This window comes from Siphateles boraxobius, unplaced genomic scaffold (assembly GCF_051911475.1).
Source record: "Siphateles boraxobius isolate OS27281-9 unplaced genomic scaffold, OSU_SipBor_1 8, whole genome shotgun sequence".
Lineage (NCBI taxonomy): Eukaryota > Metazoa > Chordata > Actinopteri > Cypriniformes > Leuciscidae > Siphateles > Siphateles boraxobius.
The window spans coordinates 24,325,939-24,353,902 of NW_027509208.1; the positions used below are offsets into that span (position 1 = coordinate 24,325,939).

A 27,964-nucleotide genomic window follows, 5' to 3' on the forward strand; every position below is an offset into this window, starting at 1 on the left:
GAATTCTGTGTTTCTGAGCTGAATGAAACGTAGCATTGCTACCCTCGATCAGAACAAACTCCCACACAGCTTCCTGTAGGTATTCTTGTCCATATAAAGCTGCTATAATAGAGACACCCACAGGCTCCAGCTGGCATCATCTCTAATCACCAGTGATCCTTATGACATTTTCAATGTCTTGCTTTCATGTCCTCTGAATGCATGTGATTACTGTAAGAAGACCTATAAATAACTTTGTCACTCTCTTTCAGAAGAGAAACTGTTTTCGGTGGCTGCAAGGAAGATGTGAACTTCACATTTGCCTGCAACATAAACATACTGTCTCACCCACTAACCATTCATAATATTTAGGACACCTTGATGCAGCACTGATGTACCTGTATAGTACAATTTTGTTTGTATGTGGTTTGTGTAGAATTTGATGAAGAATGCTGATCAAACTTGGCAGAAAATATAGATTTTTTTTTTTTACCAGGCCTATAATAATGTGTGTTTAGTAACTTAGTAACATAGTAATATATTAATACTTTGCTATGATGCTCACATTACAGATCCACTTAAAGGGGCTATATGTAAGAATTTTCCTGTATTAATCGCTGTGTGTAACGAAACTTAAAAAACAAGACCTTCTCCGACTTCCCAGATTGTCTATGAAAGCCTGTAGACTGATTTTTATGTGAAATGATTCGTGTCATTTTTGCCGAGTGAATCAAAAGGATGTGACGTTTACACACTTCCGAGATCCTCTCTTCCGTTCAATGACACATGAAACGAATGCTTATACAATGTTCAGGATAATGCAGAAAGAGCTATTCTCAGAGCAAGATCTATAGTCTCAAATATACTTAAACTATCATGACTGTGTAATTTGAATTATCTCATCTGGTGACATGATTCCGGTGGATTGTAAAGCTTGAGCAAACATCCACATCTCTATGATGAGATGGTTTCTTAAAGGGATAGTTCACCCAAAAATAAAAATTCTGTCAGTATTTACTCACCCTCATGTTGTTCCAAACCCGTAAGACCTTCGTTCATCTTCGGAACACGAATTAAGATATTTTTGATTAAATCTGAGAGCTGGATCATTCCTCCATACTCCTCCATAGGCTTCTTAAGGGATTGACACTTGTTCCCCAAAAAGTTATTAAAGACATCGTTAAAATAGTCCAAGTGACTACAGTGGCTCAATCCTAAGTTTATCAAACGACGAGAATACTTTTTGTGCGCAAAAAAACACAAAAATAACAACTTTATTTCAACTATTCATGTCCTTCTCTGTGGGCCTCGAGTCAGTTCACTAGTGTAATAGCGTAAGCTTCTGTTGTTATACGTCACACGCATCACACACATGACCAGGGTCGGCCAATAGTGAGCCTACTGGGACGTAGCTCTACGCAATCACACTACGTTAACTGACTAGAGGCCCACAGAGAAGGAAATGAATAGTTGAAATAAAGTCGTTATTTTTGTTTGTTTTTGCGCACAAAAAGTATTCTCGTCGCTTGATAAACTTAAGATTGAGCCACTGTAGTCACTTGGACTATTTTAACGATGTCTTTAATAACTTTTCGGGGCTGGAAAGTGTCAATCCCTTAAGAAGCCTATGGAGGAGTGATCCAGCTCTAAGATTTCATCAAAAATATCTTAATTCGTGTTCCGAAGATGAACGAAGGTCTTACGGGGTTGGAACAACATGAGGGTGAGTAAATACTGACAGAATTTTCATTTTTGGGTGAACTATCCCTTTAACTACCACTTTCTTACCGCTTTCATTTTTGTTGTGTTTATTTTATTATTGAGAGGAAAGCATGCAAGACATATTTACAAATTCATCTAAACGTCGCTCTCAGCAGGAAGACGTCTAGTTGTTCGTTAACAGTATATCGCTGCAAAGGTATTTCCAACTTATTTTTAAACTCTAAGTGAAGAACGAAAAAGAACTTTGCTGTGAGTATATCGAGGCTTTGAATCACATTGAGTCTCTTGTGTGTTACGTGTGCTTGAGTGTGAGAACGAGCAGTAAGTTGCTGACTGCAGTTCACTTAATGGCCACTGGTGTCACTAAAAACAAGGGTTTCTAAATTTTACATATAGGAAATAATTTAAATAATTATAATTGTAGAGTTTTCTATTCTTCTTCAGGATATTCATCCTGACTTCATTCTACAGTTATGAATGTTTGTTGAGAAATTATCCAGTTTGCAATACAGCTTCTTCTAAAGTTGATGTCTTTTTCCTGAGATTTCTAATATAAGGAAGGCATAAAAACTTACAGAGGGCATAAAAACAGGGTGTCTTTGTGCGTAGTTACCTACTGAAGAAGGTAAGACTTGGTAAAATTTAAGTTTGTTGTACAAACATATGGTTCAATTTGATTTCTACAATGGAATTCTATACAATGGGGTCCAAAATTCTGAGAAGCATTATATAAACACACCTTATGTTTATTCTTGAAATGAGCCTGAATGCACTGAGGGAGTGTCAGAATTCCTGTAGACTGACGTTATTGCGCGTCAACCGTGTCAATAGAAATAGGTTCACCCTATGAAATACCTGCACTGCCGGAATGCAACCTGTTCGAAGGACCAAAATTCCTCACCTGAATGTATTGTTGCTCTGACAACAATAAAGTAAATAATGAAACATCTGACTACAAAAGAGTCGTTATTCCTGACTAGACAGACACACTTTGCATTCTTTTTTATTTGACAAGACTTTTTACATATTTAATTATCGTTAAACTAGAGATGAGTAGGATCATCCTGTCACTCAGCAACAGACTAGTCAATTACTGTCTAAACTTTGTTTTTTTAATTTAGCTTTAATATTTTAGCAGTAGTGAGTCAGGGACAAAAGTTAATTCCCATCAAAACACTACTTTGTGTAACAAATTCACCACATTCAACAATAAATCATTAGCAATTAATGCACATTTGTTTAGAGAAATGTGTTACATTCTGTTCCATTCTTTTTTGAACACATGTCGGTCTGATGGACTGTAATTATACGGTTTCTTCATTCAGTCAGACTACCCAAAAACTAGTGAGTTTTGAACATAAGCACGTCTGTATTTTACTGGACAGTCAAATATAATTTAATGCAACTCAGGATTCAAACTTGACAGACAGTGCTAAAACAAAAAAAAGAATAGTGCATCTTCTTAGAAAAGATTTGGGATGATGGCCAAGACAGATAAGGGGGCATTTATAAAAAATTTAAATATGTTCATACTAATCTTTACATCCATCAGTTTGTCAGACATGAAAAATTGATGCTGCAGTACCTGTGTTGCTTGAATAAAAGATAAGATCAGAAAGAGGGATGAGCATATGAGCTCATGCGCCATCCGCCCAGCATGTTAGCACAAGCACTTAGACTAGCATGCTTTTACGCACCAGCTTTTTAAGTTAAAGAACGTAAATACAAAGATAAGAAACAAGCAAGAAGAGAGCTAGGAGGAAATAAAGCTCCATCACCACTGAGCAAAAGTGTGGTAAAGTTACCTTCATGGACAGCTTTGATAAGCTATAACGGCTACAGGGCTGGAGAACACAAGAGATATTACACAAACCAATTAAAGAAATACATTATAATCATCAGATTGCTTAATCAAACAGTTAGGCTTCATACTTCACATTTTCGAGTTAACCCTATGTTGCTGCTCACATGATTTCTCATATCAACAGAAAAATATTCCGGGTGTTGACTTATGAATTTGCACATGTTTTGTCTTAAAGCACATTAAAACACCACATATACATATAAACAACATTAAAAACTTGATTTACACCACGGGGGGACTTTAAAATCACACAAATATACTTAATGTATTTAATCTCACTTTATTAACCAACTTCTTTCTGTACAGAAGTGAATTTGCATTTCATTTATCCTGTATTTCCTTCATTCATTTCACTTTTGGTGTGAAGGGGCCCTAACATTTGCCAAAAATAGATCTTTTTATTTATTTATTTAAAAAACAAAACAAAAAAAACAAAAAAGTCCAGGTGAAAAAAATTTACGCAAAAGCAACATATTACTTTCCATAAAAACTACCCAGGTAAAGCAGTTACTTACTTTTTAGGGAGTAACGCAATATTATAATGCGTTCTTTTTAAAAATAACTTTTTCTAACACCAGTTTCTACCATGACGTGAATGTGACATTTGTCAGCAAAATAAAGACTTTTAGGGCCTTTCCATGACAACAGACCTTTCAATCTCAGGGTCACAAGTAAGTCACAAACCAAAAGTGTCATCTATCACAACAGCTGAAATGGCTTTTAGGAAAAACTTAGTGTCGGTATCCTGGGAAATCACGAGTTCAGCTCGGTTCATGTGCGCTCAGGACAGCGTTCTCTGAAGGATTGAGCTCTCCTCTGAATTAATCATGCTTCAAGTGAATGCACTCATTCTCAGCGGACTGCACCGATGAGACGAAAACCGTTTTCTCTCATTTGACCGGAGGGAGAAAGTAACTCTCTTGCATTTCAATCATACTCTTACAAAGTACTTTCCATCCTGGGTATAAAATGCTTTCAGACATTCAAAGCCCTATGTTCCACATGTTCAGAGATAGCTTTGACTCGAAAAGACTCATAACACCGTCTGATACACCCACATCCACTGCGAGACAGAGGGGGGCTGGCGATGAAAACGTAATGAGGATATATGATTAAAAGAGAGAATTATTGCAGATCCAAGGACTCTTACAAGCCCTTGGCCATGCCAACACTCTCGGCTTTGTTTCTATGAATACTGTGATGAATTCTACCTACAAAGGGCTTCATGAGAACTGCTTTGTAGTCAGTATTTCCAGTGCCCACACAGTGTTTTTATTCTCACTGGAGACTGAAGGAATAATTCACCCAGAAATACACCACCGTGTCATTCTGAGTATATGACTTTCTTTCATCCGTGGAACAGAAAAGAAGAAATGCTAAAGAAAGGACTGGCTGCTCTTTTACTGTACATATTAAAGTGAAAGGTCTGACCTAGGGAAGTCAAAAGTAGTTAATATGGCTTGTGCATCATATTCCAAGCTTTCTGAAGCCATACACCAGTCGTGACACTGGCTACATTGAGGTTCTGATTTCATTGATGCCAAACCTGATATTTAGCAACAAATGCCATAGGTCTATTTGAGTGGATCAGAGAAAAGGAACAAATTATTTTGACTAAAATATATATATTTTTAAATAAAATATTCATTCATTGAACAAAAAAAAGTTTTAAAATTATAAATATTTAATTGTAATCCCATGTCTTTTATTTCTTACCAAGGCTGCCTTTACCTGATCAAAAATAGTAAAAATAGTAATACTGTAAAATATCATTACAATTTAAAATAACCATGTAATTTATTCCTGTGATGCAGCAAATCAACATCTTAGACTGCTTTCTAAAGGATCATGTGACACTGGAGACTGGAGTAATGATGCTGAAAATGAACTTCACGAGAATGAATTAATTAACTTAAATAGAGAATTATATGAAATGGTAACAATATTTCACAATATTACTGTTTTTACTGTATTATGAATCCAAATACATGCAGCCTTGTTGAGCATAATAGACTTCTTTCAAAAACATTATTTAATACTTTTTAAAATGTTTGTATTTGTAAACAACGAATTGATTTTTGATTAATAATGGAATGTTTATATTTTAAAGCTTTTTTGGTGGACATAATACAGTTCATTCATTACATTAATATATCTATTTTGCTCATTGCTTAGAGGAGCACATTAGATAGGATTTACAACAATTAAGTACAGCAATCCTTGTAACCGATTAACTGATTAATTGAAGAAATATTCAACAGATTAATTGATAATCAAAACAATTGTTACAGACAGTAGTAGCAGCCAGTGTTGGGGGTAACTCATTACAAGTAACTTGAGTTACATAATCAGATTACTTTTTTCAAGTAACTAGTAAAGTAACGCATTACTTTTAAATTTGCCTGGGCTACAGAGAAGCAGCACTGGACTGTTGCTCAGTGGTCCAAAGTACTTTTTTCGGATGAAAGCAAATTTTGCATGTCATTCGGAAATCAAGGTGCCAGAGTCTGGAGGAAGACTGGGGAAAAGGAAATGCCCAAATGCCTGAAGTCCAGTGCTGCTTCTCTGTAGCCCAGGTCAGGCGCTTCTGCCGCTGTTTCAGGTTCAAAAGTGGCTTGACCTGGCGAATGCGGCACCTGTAGCCCATTTCCTGCACACGCCTGTGCACGGTGGCTCTGGATGTTTCTACTCCAGACTCAGTCCACTGCTTCCGCAGGTCCCCCGAGGTCTGGAATCGGTCCTTCTCCACAATCTTCCTCAGGGTCCGGTCACCTCTTCTCGTTGTGCAGCGTTTTTTACCACACTTTTTCCTTCCCACAGACTTCCCACTGAGTTGTCTTGATAAAGCACTCTGGGAACAGCCTATTTGTTCAGAAATTTCTTTCTGTGTCTTACCCTCTTGCTAGAGGGTGTCAATGATGGCCTTCTGGACAGCAGTCAGGTCGGCAGTCTTACCCATGATTGCGGTTTTGAGTAATGAAACAGGCTGGGAGTTTTTAAAGCCTCAGGAATCTTTTGCAGGTGTTTAGAGTTAATTAGTTGATTTAGATGATTAGGTTAATAGCTCATTTAGAGACCCTTTTCATGATATGCTAATGTTTTGAGATAGGAATTTTGGGTTTTCATGAGCTGTATGCTGATGAAAAATCATCAGTATTAAATAAAAGATAAAACAATAAAAGACCTGAATTATTTCAGTTGGTGTGCAATGAATCTAAAATATATGAAAGTTTAATTTGTATCATTACATTATGGAAAATAATTAACTTTATCACAATATGCTAATTTTTTGAGAAGGACCTGTTAAATAAAACAAATATTTGTATGCATTTAATCTCACTTTATTGACCAATGTACTTGCTTCTGACCTTCGATGATTCAGCTAAACCATAAGCAAAAATGACATAAGATTTTTTGTTTTTATTGGTGATGTAAGTGTTAAACTTTTTTCTCCTGAATCCTATTCTTCTTTTGTTTGCTTGAGCTGCGCCCTCTACTGTACACGCGTGAATTTGCATTTCCTTCAGCCTTATTATTTCAATTTTGGTCTGAAAGGAAAGGGCCTTTACATTTGCCCAAAAATATAACTTTTTTGTTATTAAAAAAAACAACAACAAGCCCAGCCCACGTTAGAAAATGTAACGTACCGCATTACTTTTCATAAACGCAATTAGTTACTTTTTAAGGGAGTAATGCGATATTGTAATACATTACTTTTCAAAGTAACTTTCCCCACCAATGGTAACAGTCTAGTACAGTACAGTTAATTTTTTGATTTTTGGGTGAACTATCCCTTCACCTGCTTTTAAAAGCTACCACTGTGGCTTCTTTTCAACAATACCTCTGTGAAGCCGTGAAAATGTAATTGCCCCTCACTTCTTTAATATGCACGACTTATTCCTACCTACACAAGCTTGAGGTGAAAGAACTATTGAAATCCTTTTCAAGAGCAGGGGAGAGTGGGCTGTAATGCTCCTCTGCTGGTTTTGTTGTAGATGTCTGTACTATATTGGGGAAATACATTTCTGACTTTTGGTGATAAGCAGGTTGATTGTGGTACCCTCGGGATACATAGGTGAATTTTAAATGCATTTTCAGTTGGTAAAGCCCACTCATTCTCCATGAGAGGTTAAATTGAGGCCACAGACGCTCAGAGATGCCCACACAATCCCAGCGTGATGGTAAGCCGCTCCTTCTTCATGCCAGAGGGGATGCTGTGTGCCAATTTAACAGTTTGACTCTCCATGAATTAAAGACTGGTTGACTCTTTTATAAACCCCAACTGCTACCACTAAGGTTGGCACCCGATGGCAAATCTAGATCTTGTTACTCATATGACCATATACTGTTTATGCAAGTGCTATAGAAAGAAAGCCTGTTGTTAACTCAGTCCTTACTTGTGACAGAAGTTTGTTGTTATTGTCCTCTAGAATCCGGACCTTGGTTTCCAGCTGGCGAATGTAGTTTGAGGATGCATCTGTAAGACAAAATAAAAAGGGGAGAACATTTAAAATTGAATGTAATCTAATGTAAAGAACCCCCCCCCCCCCCCCCCCACAGTATTAGTAGTGTAACTAGTGGCTTTTCTGTTGTGAACTGAGAATCATTTATGAGAACCAATTTTCGCTGTGAACTTACTGTAAAGAAACATTTCAGGTTATAACAAGGTGAAACTTCAGTTTAATAAAAGACTTGAGAATTCACCCTGTGATCTATTTTGGGGGTTGTTTTGAATTTCAGCCTACTTAATTGCTCATGAATATGTGTTTTTAATTTCATCCCACAGTGCTTTAAGCCTAAAATTAGCCTCCCTTCTGATAACACAGTTGAGATTTTTTCTGTTTTCTCAGTACACAGTTTCAAAGAATTCAAAAGGCCCAAAAGCATCATGCAGGGTTTGATGTGGTCTGTACAAAGCCAGTAACAAGACTGATACTACTTTCAATTTCTGGGCTGACATCACGGTTCTGGCTATAACCGCATGGAAAATGATACACCACACCATAGACCTCGTAACATGCAAGACAAAAAACAAACAAGAAAAGGAATAATGCAATGCAATGCCTAATTATAAGATCACAGGTTACAGAGTTTAGATTAAGTGAATGATAAATACAAAGTTCATAAATACATAATATAGATAAATACAACTCAATCTGCTTGCAGTCACATCATTCTCTATAGGGCACAGCTGATTGGTTCCTGCTGTATCAGTAGCCAATGAACTCGCTGATAAACCTTCGAAAACTTGGTCAGCATTTACTGTAGCAGTTGCAGTGTACTTTCAGAAACCCTCCCCAGCTCCACCTGTATAGATCTGCTAAAGGTAAATCATGTGTTCTATTGTACAGGAGCCACAGCATGTCTTAACACCAAGATCTATTCCACCAAGACCAAACATATCAACTTTGTCATATCCATTACCATGCCAAACAATCCAAGAATTGTCATGAGAGAATTATTTTACCGCAGTCTACAGCTGCTACTCTAAACGGCTGTAGATGTTACAGCAGTGAACTTTACAAAGAAATCTGTAACTGTTAACGTCCAAATGCCTATAAAGGATGTCATATGTCAAGCCACTGTTTATACCTGGCATTAAGATTTGTGTTTTGGTCGATCGGATCACAAGTGGACAATGCTAAATACAGGTGTAAACGGGGTCTAAAATAGGGATGCACCGATACCACTTTTTTCAGAATCGATCCGATCCGATACCAAAAATTCTGAGTATCGACCGATACCGATGCAGATCCGATACCAACACAGTTTTTTCAGTAGAATTTATATAACTCTCTGTGTGTTGAACTGATAATCACTCTTTTGTGTGTTAAACACAATCTACTTAATACAGACAACTTCATTGTAAAGAAAAACAAATCCAAAAAATATATGATCATAATCTATGACAAAAATGCTTTTATAAACTAGATTAGTGGATAATTCAGCAGTAAAATTTAGTCCAGAAAAATCATAAGTCCACAATAATTGTATAAAATCTGAACATCTAGTGAAAAATACAAATAAGAGACAAGTGTAACACTAAATCTGGTAAAACGTTACACATTGCTCTTTGTATTGTAAAATACATTCATGAAAAACATACATTATTTTATATATAGCTATAGGCTACTATACAATTGAGACATGTCTTAAATGTATAGCACAGCCGTTTAATGAGGCAGCAACATATGATAGATAGGAAAGAACAAGAAAGGCCATTAATAATTTTTCATTGCGTCACTGTATTATGATATGAAAGGCTGCAATACAGTGCGGCACAAGGCGCTTATGCGCATCCCGAGCGCAAAATGATGCGCTTGAAGCAACACGGAGTCACAGCGCGTCGAGTCCTCATTGAAAAGTTCAAAGCACAAAAACGAAAGACATATTGATGCGTAGTGTATTATACAGTAAAGTTATCTATCTATGCAATAGTTTATTGAGCCTTTTCTTTTAACAGTTTTAAATTTTAGTTACTGTGCGCCTGAAGAACAATTATAGTGGACTCTACTCTAGTGTTGTGATCTAACAGACACACGGTAGAAACATGATTAAGTTACAGCAATAAAGTCCAACAAGATAGTTGTTTTATGCGAAACCATAGAGCTTTATCTACAGATTAAGTATAATAATAGTAACATTGAATCATCTTGGAGAGAGTTTTATCATGTTGACTGTCGTAACCGAACGCGACGCTGAATGCTGAATGAAGAATGACTGACAGCCGCAGGCTGCAGCGGAGGGAAAAGTTTACGTGATCTTGAATTTAATGACTTAAATGTTCATTTCTATCTCACATTATACTATAATGGCTTCAGAACACTTGTAATATAGTGCACAAAAAACTTTATGGTGCTTTATAATGTTTTTGGTGCTTTTGTGGGGCTTAACAATAACACAGAATAGTATAGGCACAATATCGGATTTGGATCGGCCTCGTCTGGTCGATACCCGATCCGGCAAAAATGGCTGTATCGGAGCCGATACCGATGCTGAGTATCAGATCGGTGCATCCCTAGCCTAAAACGTTTTGAGCTTGTCCACTTTCGACCTCTTTCAGATGTAGCTGAAAACACATTTGACCGGATTATATTTTTAACACAAACATTTAAAGTCCCCCTGTGGTGAAATATATGTCTATGTGGTGTTTTTAATATTATTGATTATTGAGGTCAATATTGCGATTGCGATATGCAATTGCGTTTTGATAAACAAATGGTTTCATGAGTCAACTTGCTTGGTTCTAAAGCAAAATGCACAAACAGATTAGTGATAATTCTGAAATGCGTCTTTCTGTGAGTCACAGTCAGGACATTTACAGGCAGCGCTCTATTTTGACTTGTCACGCATGAATGGTTTAAAGGCATTTGTACGAATAAGAGCGATTTGTACGAATAAATTATGTAACACTAGCCAAAGGATGACAAAAAATAACAGATGCTGCTTTAATTGCATTAACAGCTTTGATTTGTTTATTTCATAAAAAATCGCAGCATTTTACGCAGTCATATAATCGCATAGGCTTGACATCACGATTGCGATTTCGATATGATTAATCGTGCAGCACTACCTTGTAACCAATCACGTCAACGAGTGGATCTCTGAGCTGTCGTGAGTGGGTGGAGGCGGGGCTAACTTGCATATTCATAGAACCGCGTATACTAAATGAGGCAAGAGTGTAGGAGTTACATTCAAGCTATTTTAAGGCATGAATAAATTTTTTTACAAGAACATTTTTTTTTTAAATATGTCATTTTGGTGATCAAGGATGAGTTTTGAGGGATAAAATGTTTGACTACAGGGGAACTTTAAGTGAAAAACACAGTGCAGGAAACATTTTTGAGTCATGAAGCAAAAAAATCGTTAAATTATAGTTTTGAATATATTCATTGAAAACGACCATTTGAACGAATTAATGGGAACAACTAGGAGCATTGTCCCTGCCCTCAGATGAGGGGACCCACTAACTAAATGTGACTTTACACTCCCATAACATATTTCCTGTTTGTAAAATAAATGATGCTGCTATTTAACATTTGGTCTTATTGACCAACTGAGCAAAGACCTTACTTTCCGACCTTCTCAAGTTCACCAATTACTATTGTGAGCAGAAATGAAGCACATACTTTAACTAACTTTTTCAAAAACTGTTGAAGGCGTGCAGTTTGTTTCATTTGGCTATACAAGGAATTAAATACATGTGCTGACAGATAGCTGGGAAACTGGGAAATTGTCACAGCCAAAAGTTCCTTTTTAAAGAAGAAAAGACAAAACGTGTTTATGTGCTGATTTTAATCATTTAATTCATGCACTTCTGTTCAGTTTTTGTGAAATTATCCAAAATGAATGCCACACAATAATGTTGGTCATATTTCCTCTGTTATAAAAGAGTCATTTTATATGCCAACTGTGTTGGCAGGGTGTATAAGATGGGTGGCATTAGTTATTAGCCTAAAAGCTAAACCCACTGGCTTGTCTGAGTAAAGCCCTCAGCAGCGGTGGACAGCGAGGCAGTGCTGGGCGGCTGCAAATCCCTAGTGACACTTTAATCTAACTTCATCTGGGTGACTGAACTATGGGCATGGGCCAAGCCGATTAAGAATCAACTCCGATCCACAAAATATCTGGACCAGCCTCCTAGTGAAAAGATCTACCCTCTACCAAACACCACTCCAACCAGAACCAGCTTTAAGAAATATGGGTCACACTTTAGTTTAGGGTCCAATTCTCACTATTTACTAACTATTAACTGTGACTTTTGCCTCAATAAACTACTAATTTAATGCTTATTAATAGGTAGTTTAGGTATTGGGTAGGATTGTGCTTTATAAGTACAAATAAACAGACAATATCTTAGTAATATGCATGCTAGTAAACAACTAGTTAATAGTGAGAATTGGACCCCAAACTAAAGCATTACCGAAATATGACTCCACTATACCCAAAAGCAGTTATAAACATCCATGGTTTGAGGAGAACATAACTGACCTTTTGCTATAAGATTCAGCTCAGAAGACAACGAACATTAAAACAACTCAATGTTAAGTCTTCACAAATCCCTCTGGGCCTGATTCAAGATAACAACCAGTGCATGTATTATTCAGTATTTCATATTCAAAACTATTATACTCGCAGTGCGTTTAAGTACATTAAACTCAGGGCTTGACATTAACACTAGTGCAGGTGTATTTAAGCAGTGGTGTGTAACGCAGTCACTCCTACTAGCCACTTTGGCAGGTTGAATTTTAAATATAATTTATGACACGGCTCTGTGGAATACTTGATTCTGATTGATCAATCACACCATCTAGTGGTATTTTAGTCCCCCAATAACAACCTGTAAAAACTGATAACACAGGATCATCCGGGTTACTGAAGTCGGCGCTTTACGCTTGCTAGGAAAGATTTTTCGTTGTGGAAGTTTTGCGTTTGTTGAGCTAATAAAATATTAAAACTAAAATCAATATTTTGTGTAGTTATTTAATTATGTCATCTAGGTATCGTGGACTCACTCTCTTGTTTCATACATGAAATGCAGCCGATGTCAATTTGGCAGGATTGTTTTGTGCTTGTACACTACAACAGATTATAAGATAACAAACAGATATGATTTAGTTTAATCTCAAATCAATATCTCTTATATATTTCTTATTATTATTTATGTGGTGAAATACAGTGTAATAAGTGGTATGACTTACCATATCCCTTAAATGCACGTCTAGCTTGAACTTGCAGCTTGCTAGCAACTACTTTCTCTGCGGATTTCTCTGTATTTAAAGAGCTAATAAAATAATTGTTTTCTTATTTTTTAATTTAAAACTTATTTTAAATAAACAATTAATTTAAGAATTAATTGCAGTGATTAATAGTTCATATGCCAGTCCGTAACTTAAATTATAGTGTGATATATGGTAAATGGACTGCATTTATATAGCGCTTTCACAGACCGAATGGCCACCAAAGCGCTTTACATATTTTGCCTCACATTCACCCATTCATACACACATTCATACACCGACGGCGGTGTCAGCCATGCAAGGCGCCACCCAGCTCGTCGGGAGCAGTTGGGGTTAGGTGTCTTGCTCATGGACACCTCAACACTTGGTCAGGTGGAACCGGGGATTGAACCACCAACCTTTCGGTTTGTAGACAACCTACATGAACCACTGAGCCACTGCCGCCCCATAAAAGTCTATTATGCTGCTTGATTTTGCAAACTTGCATTTGTTATCATATTATTTTAATGATCATAATCAAAATCACACACTGGTTTGTAGCACAAAATGTTTTACAATTTATGCACTGTTATTCTAGTTATTTACCTATAGAGGCAAATTAATTGGAAGTCTCACACATCTTCTCATCAAATAGCTTCCGTGTTGCAAATTAAGGTGTAGGCTACTTATCTGTAAATGTAACAAATTCAAATTTCCATATATACTTTATATTCCATACAAGTAAAAGTAAAACTTAACTATTCTGCTGCTTCCAAATCTTCAAAATAGTTGTTTTATTTTTGTGTTTGTAGTGTGTCTGTATTGTTTATTTTTGCAGTTTATATGGTAAAAAATATTGCACATAATATACCCATATCTTGTAGTTTGGTTTACTATATCACATACTCCAAAATTTCAGCTCCAAATGTATTGAGAGACAACACTGCATATCATAATCAAATAAATCTAACACACTGATCAGCTATTTTGCCCATGTTAGTTCAGTGAACTGACATGGATGTTTGTGTGTGGCGGCACGACGTGGATGAGCGTGTGGGGGTGGGGGACTGAGTCTGGCCCTCTCGCTTTGTCGCTTCCAATCACATCAGCAATGCCATGACCCACTTCCATACACTGCGGCACAAGGCTCACGCGGGAATCTTCAGGATAGGCCACAGCACACTAAAAGCTGTCTTCATGACACCACAAGCACCCCTTTTCAACAGCAGTCGCACCCAAATCCCACAAATGCAGCAGGGTTTGTTCCGAGAGAACTGAGATGAATTCAGTCTTGGAAACATGCTGATGATCCTACAGGAACGCTGTCGTTCAGTTTCTTTTGAACATCTGTTGCAACACACTATGGGCGCTGCCAATACTGCATGTGTTTTAAATACAAATCAAAACTGTGTGTGTGTTTGTGAAAGACTCTTCAAGTGAGTCTTGAAGAAGAGAAACAGAAAGGGAAAAAAAATAGAGGAAAAAACTCCAAGCGATAGCTTTAAAATGGGTGTGTGCAAGAAGTTGCTGGATCAATTGCTGCAAGATGTGGCAGTGCAAGCAGAAACAACAATCCCTAAAATAATTCATTCCTTACAGTCTGACCTCATTCTGTTAGAAAACTACAGCACGGCAGACAATGAAACTTAAAGAGAGGGACAAAAAGCTATTGGCCATCTATAAACTTAAATTAACTCCGTCTGAGTTTATAATTCAAACTTGGCAAAAAAAAAAAAGTGAGAACAAATCTTGTTTTGTCTCACTGCAGGATAGGGGAAATAAGAACAGAGGATAAGAGAAAACAAAGAATGTTAGAGAAAGACAGAAATGGATATAGATAGAGAAAAGTCATGTTTGGATAGTGAGTTCATGTTGAGGTTCTAGACTGGGATCCATTAGGCGTATTAGTGGTATTTGCTAAGGCATGCTTGACTATTAGTATTGCTCAGTTTGGGATTTAAAGAAAAATAGTTTAAACTGTAACATGTACAATACTTGTGTGGCTTGTTAAGAGTTTTTTCCCCACATTTTACAATTTCAGCTGACAGATGATAAAATGGAGGAAAAGTCCCAAAAGGGCTAGAAACACCAATCCAACATTAAAGAATTGGAGGTGACGACAGTAGACTATGGTTTCGCCTCAAGTCGCCTGCGTCTGGGCCTTAAAGTTGCACTTGAACACACTGCAAAGCCAATGGTTTACACACTACTCACCACCCTACAGCCAACGACCAACTGGCATGTATACCTGCTTGAGAGGAAATAACTCTCCATTCCAGCAGGTGGCAGTACTCTGTATTCGTCAATTCAAAAAAATAAAGCTAGGGCTACACAACACAATATAAACAATGCAGTAGTGTGGACAAAGTAATGAACAGCTAGACTGCCATGAAAGTCATACAATGAAAGTCTGAATGAACACTGGACCCCACTGACACATTGTATGGACAAAAAACATTTTGTGTTCAAAATAAGTAGTAGCCTAAGTCATGCAGATTCAGAACGACTTGAGTGTAATTGATGACAGGATTTTCATTTTTGGGTGAACTATCCATTTGAACCAAAGTAAAGTGACTGAATAACCAGCTACAATGTTACAGTACAGCTTCAATCTTTACCTGCTGCTGGGAGCGTTGTCTTTAGTTTAATCATTGACTGGAACAGTGACCTTGATCCTCACTTCAGCACATAACTACAAATGAAGCCATTTGCTCAGAGCCTTGTCGCCTCCTCAGGGAGACGAGTGCTGAGTGCTGTATGTTTACTCTGTTAGGAAACCAGGGAGGGTTTTGATATTTATTATGTCTTGTGTTTTAAGGTAAAGTTTGTAAAATGTAAGACACTGAAATACTTTTTCTTGTCCATTTTCAAATAAATTCGTCAGATTTATTCGTATAGCGATTTATACAATACAGATGGTTTTAAAGCAGCTTCAAAGAAATAAACAAGAAAATAACTGTCGCAAAATTCATCAATTAAGAAATGACTTTAATTTCTGCTGTAAAGCAGCTCTATAGAAGAATATTTTAAAATGTTTTTCTTTTTAAAAAAATCTGATTGTCCAGATCAGCGTCTGTTTGTGAGGCCAATGACAGATGGGTGGAGTTTGAAAAGTCGTTATTTTAACGATTCCATATAATGCCACAAATGATGCAGAAATAATCCACTAACCACTTCACCTTTAAGACGTGAGGCCAAGTATTCAAACTCTTACACTAATTTCAATTATAAGCTTGAGCTCCCAGACCTTTTAAATTATACAGTGCTTGAATAACCCCTTGTTCTTATTCCCATGAGTTGAAGGAACTGCCTGTTGGTCGGAGGACCAAAGCTAGAGAAGATTACACAAAGATTGGTAAAGCTTAGATCTGTTCTTGAAGCAATGTGAAGTCAACTATGAAAAACATGGTGCAACCAAGAAGAAACTACCAAAGATCAGGCCATCCCACCAAACTGCAGCTGGACAAGAAAGGCAACTGTTAGAGTATTGAGCACTTTTTTAATAACTTGCAGACACTGTTTTCCTTTTACTGTTTGACACCAGAGTTTGGGTTGTTTGATTGATAGGAAGTTTTTTTCCCTTCCCGATTGAAAAGCAACAATGGTTTCCAACTCTGTTCCTGAAGGCCCCAAACAGTTTGGATTTAGGATGTCTCCACTTTAATTGTATCCAATGCATGTCACTTGATCCCCAACTGATGAGCTGTTATATCAGGCATGTTTGATAAAATTCCACATACTTTCATTATTTTTCTGAACTTCCACAATCAAATTGACTTACGACAACAAAATAAGACCCCTATCCCATAATCCCTCAGGCCTACAAGCTACATAACCACGTAAATGCTGGTCACATGAGACCACAGCAGGATCAAACACATTTCCTTGGGGGACAGAAAACGCATCACAACATCAGATGGCTTTCAGAGACACAGATGAGCACATCACAGCTACTACAAAATATTTTATTTACTACCAGATGCCAAGATCAACAAGGGCAAAGAGATTCCTTTCCATTCAGTTTACATGAAACAAGTATATGACCACGACATCGGTAGCCGAACAGTCTTCATACATTGGTAAAAGCCACCTTAGATACATAATCCAACACAATTATTGTTACAACCATACCAGTGTTTCCCACAGGATTTTGTGTGGGTGGACATTGGTCCCTCTAGGGGGGTCCGGGATCTCTTTTTAGTTGTGATATAGTGTCTCAGTCTATATTACATTCACACTGGTGTTTTAAGAAGCCTAACAATAAGAGTATAATACTATTTATTATTATTACAAACTTATTTAATTAAATTAGTCTTTTGTAATCACACTTTTGATTTAATTTCATTTGACAGATACTTTGCCAAAGCAATGGCGCAAAACAACGTAAGAGACATTTATATGATTATGAGAAGTTTTTTATATTTTTTATATTTGCGGTTCATTATGAAACTATGTCAGCACAGGTTAGATTATGGTGGGCCCCCAAAGTCTAGGTTATTAATGGAAAAAATCACATGAATTTCAGAATGTGATGTGAGCGATAATCTCAAAATAGCAAAATAACTGTTGATGATTCGGCCAGAATGACATAGAGCAAATTAGTCTCTAGACACTACCATTAGTTCTAACACCACATTAGGTGTGGCCAACAAGACATTATCTTTCGTTGAACATGGTAATTATGAAAAAAGTACATTCAAACAAATTACCTGCTTATCCACTACGTTCACATGTAAATCACGTGTAGACTTGCCTTCCACTTTTGATTCTCTTGAGAGCAGACAAACACACACAGGGCAGACTGGAATGTTTGAGCTGTTTGTTTGCTGGTGGGTGGCTTGGAAGAGCGCCTGCGGTCCAATTCTAGAGAATGCCACATATTTCTAACTAACGCTGACACCATAAGCCTCAGAAGTTCAATGCATCCTCTAAAGGGTAAAGGTGTGATCTCAACACTGGCAAGAGGAACCCAAGAGGAACCCTTATGTAACCCAAGACGCCAATGTGTTTATCTAGGAAGACATGAACTTTAATTATCTGTGTTGTTTCTGGCCAAGTACAGATTACTCTTTCTCCATATGAACAACTAACATTGCAGAGGTTTCTGGAAAAAAAAAACTAAGTATTTTAAAATGTGGATGCGATGTAGCAAGTCGAAAAACCCCACAGACTCCATATGAGCCGTGAGCCATGATCTCAGAGTTTAGGGTTACAGCGGTCATGAGATATTGGAAGTTGAGATATTTTATTTGGTAGATTAGCACAATTGTTGTCAATATCTTCGTTTACATGGAGCCTAATAATCCATTTGAAATCGGACGAGAAGCACAGTCGGAATAAAAAAAAGTCACATGTAATCATGTAAATGGGAATAAATTGGCCAAATCCGATTGTAATGTGATTCGGATTGTAAGGGCTGGTTTAAACCTTTTCTAATCCGTTCGATAGTACATGTAAACATTTGTTCGGATTGAAAATCGAAACTGTAAAGTTCTCTGCATGTGCAATGACGTAAAGATGGCCTAATGACAAGCTGTTGTTGTTGTTTAAAATAGTGTAATAAATGACTCAGTGACAATAAATGATGATGAGTGGAATGAGAATTTTAGAATTACACGACAGACTGTCATGTAATTCTAAAATTCGCATTCCACTCATCGTTTGTGAAGTGCTGCAGGACAATGTTGTCGGACTTTCATCCACAAACACCTTGTTTTGGTCGTGGGAAGGGGCGTTTTTACTGTATGTTTAATATAAGCAGCATGGCACAAAGCTTCATGTGCTCACCGTCTCTTAATCAGGACTCGAAATAGATCAATATTAAGTACGCTGTTGAAAACAAAGAAAAGAAGCGATGGCAGGATGATGGTTAGTCTGCGGTAACAGCTGGAAACTCTGTATATTCGAAGTGCGCATGAGAAAAAGATTAAATACGCTTACTAAAGTAAAGTAATTTTGTGACATATAAAGGCGCACATCAACTCAATCACTTTATTTAATGTTCATGTAAAGACTATGTTCGGATTCATCAATCGAGATGATTTCAATTGCCAATGTAACCGTAGCTAATGTCTTCCATCACCAGTTAAGTAATATGAAAATAAATGTTCCTTGCAAAATTATTTTATGGCTTCAGAAACTTTTATCCTTCTTTTGTGTTTTACGTATAATTTTTTTTTTTTTTAAACAGCATATGATTTTGAAAGACATGAGCATTCTTACTTTTTGGTGTACTATTTCTTTACAATACAAAAAAACTAATGTTATGCTTAGTGATCGACCGATGTATCGGTTTACCGATATTTTTCCCGATATTTAAGCATTTTCCAATAATCGGGTATCGGTTTTGTAATATCGGATTTGCCGATAAACGGCGCCATCTTGTGGCCGTTTTGAGAATTCCGCCATTGCAGCCCGCGTCTGAGGAGATCAGTCAACAACAACTCTGTGCACACGTAAAGTATATGTTCTACTTGCTTTGCTTTAATTATTCAACTTTATTTAACATAACAGGCATGCACAAATGCTGTTTGAGACATAAATGCCTGATATACTTTATGCAGCTTGGTTCTAAAAAATTGAGACGAACTCATGGAGTCACGTAGCGTAATCCGTCATGTCCTGCCCCAATAAAGACGTAACTTTACATGAATTAAATAAAACAGACATGAATGAGTGCATGTTGAAAATAAAAGCGCTGAATTTAATTGTTTATCTGTTGTATTTGCTCACCATTAGTCTCGAAAAAAAGTTAGTTCATATTGCTGAGCACTAACTGGCTTGATGATCAGGAATGCTCAACCACGGCCACTGAATGAAACTTTTGACAAGATTATCTTGTTTAAACCCTAGATTATATTATCATTTACTACATAGCAATTATTTCGCTAATACACATCTAAATATACCGCTTTGTGGAAATTAATTATTTATTATCTGCACGCACGATCGCGGTTGAGTAGCCTATATATAGTTCTGTGAAAATGCATAGATAAACAACACTTTGTCAGAAAGCATTTCATGATCTAGACCTACAAAAATATTATTAATAATTAATAACATACTAGTTGGAAAATGCAATGATGTATATGCTGTTTTGTTTGTTACTTTCCTGACAATGTTATATTCGATCTAATATTATTCAGTGAATTAATATTACCCAGTGAATTATTCCTCACTCTTAGTTTAAACCTATTAAACGGCACATAAAGCTTCTAAAACTGTTTAAAATGAATTACATTTCTGCAAAGGTAATATGACTCCCCTGTCAATTATTTTCTCCATATGAAAACATTAGACTTTTAACATTTATTTTGCCTATTGTTAGCATTCTTGCTGCTGATGCTTATAAATTATATGTATAATTTAGATAAAAATTATATAATGTAATAATATAAATGTTTTTATTGTAATTTGATTTATTTACCATTTATGAAAACAAACGAAGCAGGCTTACAGGGCAGAATGCTGAATGACTCTGTTTTCTACACTACAACCTAGTTCTGCTTAACTGGGAGTATTAAGTTACACTAATAAAATAGCTACTAAAATTCATATAATTTAGATTTTTTCCCACAGTATGTTAGAATAATTTGTGTGCTTTATTTTTTACCTCATCAAAGCTTTTATTTTTAAACAAAGGCACTTTATTTTTTGGACTCAGACCCCTCTATTTATTTGTGTATAAATATAAAGTTTTATATTTATATATTATATAGGAGGGAGTGATTATATTATATATTATTATAATATATATATATATATATATATATATATATATATATATATATATAGGAGGGAGTGATTGTTTTAAATAAAATGGTTTGTTCAGTTCATTTGTGTTGTAATAATTGTGTCAAAAACAGAAGTATAACAGTAAATAAATATCGGTTCTTCATATCGGTTATCGGGCACATAAACATGCAAATAGTCGATATCGGTATCGGTTATAAAAGATCAATATCGGTCGATCACGCATTTTTGTTCATTCCTTTTCCACAAACAGAAGATGATAATGTGAAGCACTGTGATAATCTCCACCTCACTCAAGTGTGAATAAACATAAATCATATGCACTAATTAAATCTTTAGTTTCCAAAAACCAACTTGGCAAATTTAAAGTCCTCTGTAGTCTTTATATAAAGATGTCCTCCTATACATGAAAATAGATCCAAAACAATTGATTTAATGAGAATTAATTGACATAATCCAGTTTTAGACATGGTCTCTTTAGTCCGTTCGAGTCCCTGCTTAGACTGACAACAAGACTTTCTTCCTTTATCAGCCTAAACAACAGACGCCTGTAATCTCATGGAAAAAGAGAAACATGGAACAAATTTGAATAAAGGACTAAATTGACTTCTCAATGACTCCCCGGAATTTGACTTGAAGGTGTAATAATAACCTGTGTGAGCATGTCCAAATATGTCCTTTAAATTCTTGTTTTTAAATGCACTTCAGAACATTTTTCGTGTCTACTGTAGGTTTATATAACAGTTATAAGTGCCTATTTTTGTGCAACATTCTCAATATATGGTGCCTGCAGTGGGCTGTTTCACAAAATTTAACAAGGCAACTGGGGAATATTCAAGTTCTACTGCTGTTCTCCCAACACTTGGCTGTGGGGTGAGAAAAAGTATGAAAAAAAACCCTTCCACATATCCCTGAATAGTAAAAGAACAAAAGTGAATAATTCACATTCTGTAGAGGCACAATACTACTGAGAGCAGAACTTGCCACTCATTAGAAGATCATAAAGCAGGAAGGTGTACAATGAACAAGTGTGTACTAGTCACACTTCTAGGTGTCACAGCAAGTGTAAAACAAATGATGTCAGACATTTTTTCCAAAACAATCTTCTGAGCCACCGCAAAGACTTTCAACCCACTGGAGACAAAATGATTTATAGCGGATGTATGTATGAATTCAGTTCCCCTCAAGTTCACACAGGTGTTGTTCATCACATTAGATATGGACTTGTTCCTCTGAGGTTTGAAAACCAGAACGTGTTACAATATTTTAATTGTTGAGAAGTAAACACTAACTTTCACATGTTTAGCACTGGTTACTGGCCCACAGTGGTGGGCCGTCAGGGCACGTTCTATTACTAGTAGTCAGAGCTAGCAAACCGAGAGCTACAATATATTCCTCTAGATTTAATACAGTCCCTCCAGAAAAACGTGATTATGCGAAAGCAAAATTCAATGCATAGCCTAATCAGCCAAAGTTCGCATCTTTATGTGGGGGCCGCATTTTTTCAAATACGCCGCACTTTCGCTGCATAAATTGCCGATTTCCACGCGGGCTCGCATGATTTCATAATTCCTGCATTTTCGTTGCAAAAAAGTCACACATATCTTAGCAGAAATTGAAAAATTTTACTTCACACAAGAGCAGCCATTTTCCCGTTGCCATGGGAATGTTATGAAGTGACGTAATTACGCGACGTGAACATCATCGAAAAGCTGTAAAACAGGAAGCACACATTTTATTTTTTTATATTTTATTTATTCATTTTTACAGAAAATGAATAACATAACATAACATTTACATAAAATGTATTATTTTTATTCATTTATTTTTATTTTATTTAAAATAATCAGTAGTTTTGGTGAGTATAATGCTTTTATATATATAATGCAGTTCACACGGGGTGGACTGTATTTTTGTCATAATATTAGGTTAATATTGATGCTTCTGCTATGATGTATGTGGCACAGTAAAAGGAGACTCGTTGAATTGAGTTAATTGGGTTTCTTACTTCAGTAATGGCATTCATTCTCGCTGAATAAGATAACTGTATGTGATGCAACGCCCTGTTATACTACGTTTCTGTATAATATTGATGGTTTCTATAGCCGTGGCGTCATAAGGATGGTATTAAGAGGTGGATTAATTCAGGTAGGACACCCCTGAAGGCCTAGGTGTTAAATGCACCGCCCGCTACTCCTGGCCAATGAAGATATATCTTAGAATGGATGCTTAACATACCACATATGAACAACCACACTTGTAAACAACCACCCTTTTTGAAATTATGAAAGCTCTACATTCAAGTGTTGCAAGCAGGGCTGAGGGCCGTGAGAATGTGGCATGATTGATAATGTGCATCACCTGTGTGCAACACCGGCCTTGTATCTCTCACGGAGGAGCTACGGATGCATAAAAGGAGGAGCGACGAAAGTGAAGGACGAGAGAGGACCAGGTCTGGACTATTTTATGTTATGTTTTGTTTATGTGTGCGGCAGTCGTCCGTGAGGCACTGCAGCTTTACTTTCGTTTTGTGTTTTTTTTATTATTAAAGTGTGGAAACGTTTACCGGTTCCCGCCTCCTTCTTCCCTTATCAACAAACCTTGCTCCATCAAGAAATTACCCATTACATTAATGTTTTAATCATGTGTAGACTAGCCTTCCTCTGAAAGTAAACTACAGGTCCATTTTCTTGTGTTGATTCTCATGCTAGCCTATGTCAATTCAGTTTTAGATGATGTGTTTGAATTTTACATAATCACAATCTTCTCAAAGAGTAGAAGTCATAAACTCTTGTCTACAATGCTGGATTCAAGTCTATAGTCCAAAACCATCAAAAATCTATGACCTTCGCTTGGGCATTTTTAACGGGCCTATGTTTATGCTTTATGGTCAGGTTTCCTTGTTATTATCTTCCCCACATATTATGCAACTGACCCGGGAAAAACATTACTTCAACATGCCAATGAACCACAGCCATCTCAGCATCCCTCTCCAAGCCATGTCTTTCTATGAGGGTCTATCGTAACAAAAAAATGCATGTGCATGCAGTAGTATGACTTCTGTTTCTGCAGTCTCCATCCCTCTGGGGCCCTGTGAGAAATTGGAGGTGTGAATTTTAAAAGCATGGCTTATCCCTACACCAGATCCAGGACTTAGAGTTTCTGGTAGGTCCCGCAGAAAGGTCGGATTAAGTTGCATTCCAAACCATCTTGCCGTCTCAGTACCAACCCCTGAGCCGGTGTCTTTTTTAATCTCGGACCACCAAGCGTTCACTGGTCCCCCTGGATAGCTATAAGACGCGCTGGTGGAGCCAGAGATGAAACCGCAATGCGGAGACCTCAGGCAAGCTCTGACTTCATCTGATGGAAACAGCTTAAGTGCAGTTTTTGCAGAGCCCTGAATGACACATCTGTGGTGGAGAAAAAACTGAGCTCACCAGTGGTGATATCTTCCACCAAATTCATGAATTTTCCCAATTAGTGTGGGTTATGTAACCACATCATTCCTAGAATTTAGAACAGCAGGGACAGAGTCCCAGGCGTAAGGACATTTTCTGTGAACAGACAAATCTGTTTCAGTGTTGCTATATATCCATCTCAGGCTTGTTTCTAGCAAGAGATGTACTTTCGTTTGAGAGGCAACTGTTGTTCTATTCATTGCTCGAGCTTATTCATAAACGAGGGTCTGAAACAAGCCTTGACCTCCTTTGAAGTTAAAAAATAGCAAAGTGACAATACCATGGGAGAGGATAGTGCACACTCCAAAAACACAAAAAATGGTATCCTAGCAACAAGAGACTTAACAGTCTTGCTTGCACTGCAAAATTGATGGATTCTGAGACTTAATCTTGAGCTTGCCACAAAAAGCACCCCAACCCCCGTGAAGAGCAACTTTCATCTTTTAGGCCCTTGTGAATACCTCTACTCATAAGAAAACATTCCCTTCACTCTTACTTGAATTTTGAGTAGAGAACAGTTTGGGATGGAGGAGAGGTTAGATTGCTGATATAAAACTATGAGCTGAATGAGGGGTGTGTCCTTAACTGATGCAGGAGTGTTTAACTTCATTCCACAAATGCATCTAGAGCTTTATTGCAGATTTTTCAAGTTCAAAGGGCACTGCTAACGGCATAGGGAGGAAGGGAACAAAGGGCGCCAGGACCGGGATTAACAACCACTGCTATAAGTAACTTTGTAACTATACAGTCGTGGTCAGAATTATTGGCACCCTTGGTAAATGTAAACAAAGAAGCCTGTGAAAAATTAATCGGAATTGTTAATCCTTTTGACCTTTTATCAAAAATAACTTCACAAAAATCTAACCTTTCATGAGGTTTGATAAACAAGGTTCGGGAGGAGCAGGTGCAGTTAATTAACCCAATCAGCACCAGTGGGGAGCAATCAGTAATCAATCTAGGACAGGATAATATCAGCAGAACCCACACTGGTTCCTTGACAGTTTATCAGAATAGTCAAATTCATTCCACCTCGCAGGCGGCCGGTAGAACCGAATTTCCTGACGCTTTTTGAGTCACCCAAGTCTGAAGCTACGCGGGCCCTCCCGGTCAGCCGTTTTTGTCAAATCCTGCCACTCCCTGTCCATCGGTCGACGGGACTCACCAGTTAACACCTAGAGATATCCCGGTCAAGAGATCAAGCTTATTGAAAGCCAGCCCGCCAAATTCCCTGCGTCTTTGGGGGGTCTATAGTCTGGCGGCTGTCCTTTGCTCTCCATGCTTTTTGGGGGGAGTACTCTGGGTTCGGGCAGAATTCCGAGCTCGGAGCCCTCCACCCGGACAGCACGCCAAGTACGCACAATCTTTATCATAATAATTATATGTAGATGCGAACTCGTGAAATGAGGTTTGATAAACAAGGTTTGGGAGGAGCAGGTGCAGTTAATTAACCCAATCAGCACCAGTGGGGAGCAACCAGTAGTCAATCTAGGACAGGATAATATCAGCAGAACCCACACTGGTTCCTTGACAGTTTATCAGCATCCCACCTCCACCCCATCTCCTCTCTTTCAGTCCCATCTCTAGTTCCATCTACTCTTACCACGGGGGAGTACTCTGGGTTCGGGCAGAATTCCGAGCTCGGAGCCCTCCACCCGGACAGCACGCCAAGTACGCACAATCTTTATCATAATAATTATATGTAGATGCGAACTCGTGAAATTGAAGTAAAACAATTAAAACTGGGGGGAAATCTCATTATGAAATAAATGATTTTCTCGAATACACATTTTCAACAATTGTTTTATTAAATACTTTTTGCAACCTCTTGCCAAGATAACAGCTCTGTGTTTTCTACTATATTGCCTGATGAGTTTGGAGAACACCTGACAAGAGATCAGAGACCATTCTTTCATACAGAATCTCTCCAGATCTTTCATATTAGTGCTTCTCTTCAGTTCACCCCACTTATTTTCTATAGGGTTCAGGTCAGGAGATTGAGATAGTCATGGCAGAACCACCATTTTGTGCTCAGTGACCAACTTTTGGGTTTAATTTGAGTTTTTTTTTGGATAATTGTCCTGATGGAAGATCCAACCACGGCCATATGATTTCCAGCAGAGGCGGTCAGGTTTTGATTTTTTATCTTTTGGTATTTGCTAGAATACATAATAGCACGTATCTGAAACCAGAAGTCCAATTAACACAAGAAGAATGTCTGAAGTGAACTATCAAAATAAAGTGTTACCTAAAATTAAAATAATGTCCAATTGGGAGGGTCATTTGCTGACAGAAACTGGTCGGTTCACTTCATGTGAACTGCAGAATACATGTGAATAGAATCATTCTTTTCAGTGATTTAACTGAACCTTTTTGCAAACAGAACAGAATCTAATTTTTGAGTTAATAGTCACCTAAGCTGATATGGATGTTCCCTGCAAGACAAAAGAGCATGGATTTATTTATCTGCTCTTTATTGACAATTCTTTTAAAGGTGTGTCTGTCTCACAGCTCCTGTGGAATGCACCTGGAATGATGCTGCATGGGTAAAACATAGCTTTAACGCATACAGATCATATCAGTCTCTAGAGAGAAAAGCTCACCTAAGAGCGGAAGCAAACAGTGTAAGCTAGCTTAAAGGCATAATCATTCAGAGATGCTGTCATTTCATGAATCCTACACTTTTGTAAAACCACTTGGCTTTTAGTTTAGCCCTTTAGACTGCTATAGAATGAATACAGCAAACGCCAGAGTAAAAGTACTGAAAGTTCCAAAATACTAACAGTGGCTTGGGCTGTTTCTAAGCAGGCTGCTTAATCAATGAGGTAAAGAAATATTTATGAGATGAAAACCTAAAAAAAATGCTGCATGACCACATTGCCACCACAAGGTGGGCATTAATTTTCAATAATTTAGTGGTTGCACACTTATGCAGAAACGCTGCAAATTTCCAATATATTCAAAAGTCCATCATCCAATGATTGGGTAAAATAAGGCCACAGTTTTTCCAGTGAAGACACACACCCCTCCAATCCTGTTTTCACATGAGAACTGAGACGCCAACAGGGTTAGACAGTCCTGCTCAAATGGTGTAATAGAAAAGATGTAAATCCCCCTCCCAGGACTAAAGGTTTACAGGACGGGCATTTTCCCCCCATCTCAGCAGGTTTCCCTCTTGCCTGCAGACATGTCTAGTGCTTCTAGTGCCTCATGTCATGCTTCCAGAGGAACATTCAACAGTTTTGGAAGGCCTCAGCTTTGTGGGTTTTTTTAGACAAAAGCAATGGACAGATGGCCCACTTCTTTCTAGGCAGAAAACATAAGGTCCGAACATGAAGAGACAGACCCTCAATTCTTCCAAAAGCAAGAAGAAATATGAAGATCCAGTTTTGGGATTTTTGGTACGGAGCACCTAATATTTCAATATTAGGTATTAAATATTTCAATGCTTAAATATTAAATATTTCAATGCT

The 27,964-nt window shown here is 37.4% G+C and overlaps 1 protein-coding gene across 1 annotated transcript in view; it reads right to left on the reverse strand.

Annotated features, from left to right (window-relative positions):
* Nucleotides 1-27,964, reverse strand: part of LOC143728964 (cholesterol 24-hydroxylase-like) — a 69,768-nt gene that overhangs the window by 13,687 nt on the left and 28,117 nt on the right. Inside the window, exons 17-18 of the mRNA XM_077219917.1 lie at nt 7,963-8,042; nt 7,365-7,367 (exon numbers count right to left, since the gene is read on the reverse strand). Of these exons, the coding sequence (XP_077076032.1) occupies nt 7,365-7,367; nt 7,963-8,042 (83 nt within the window). The remainder of the gene's footprint in view (nt 1-7,364; nt 7,368-7,962; nt 8,043-27,964) is intronic.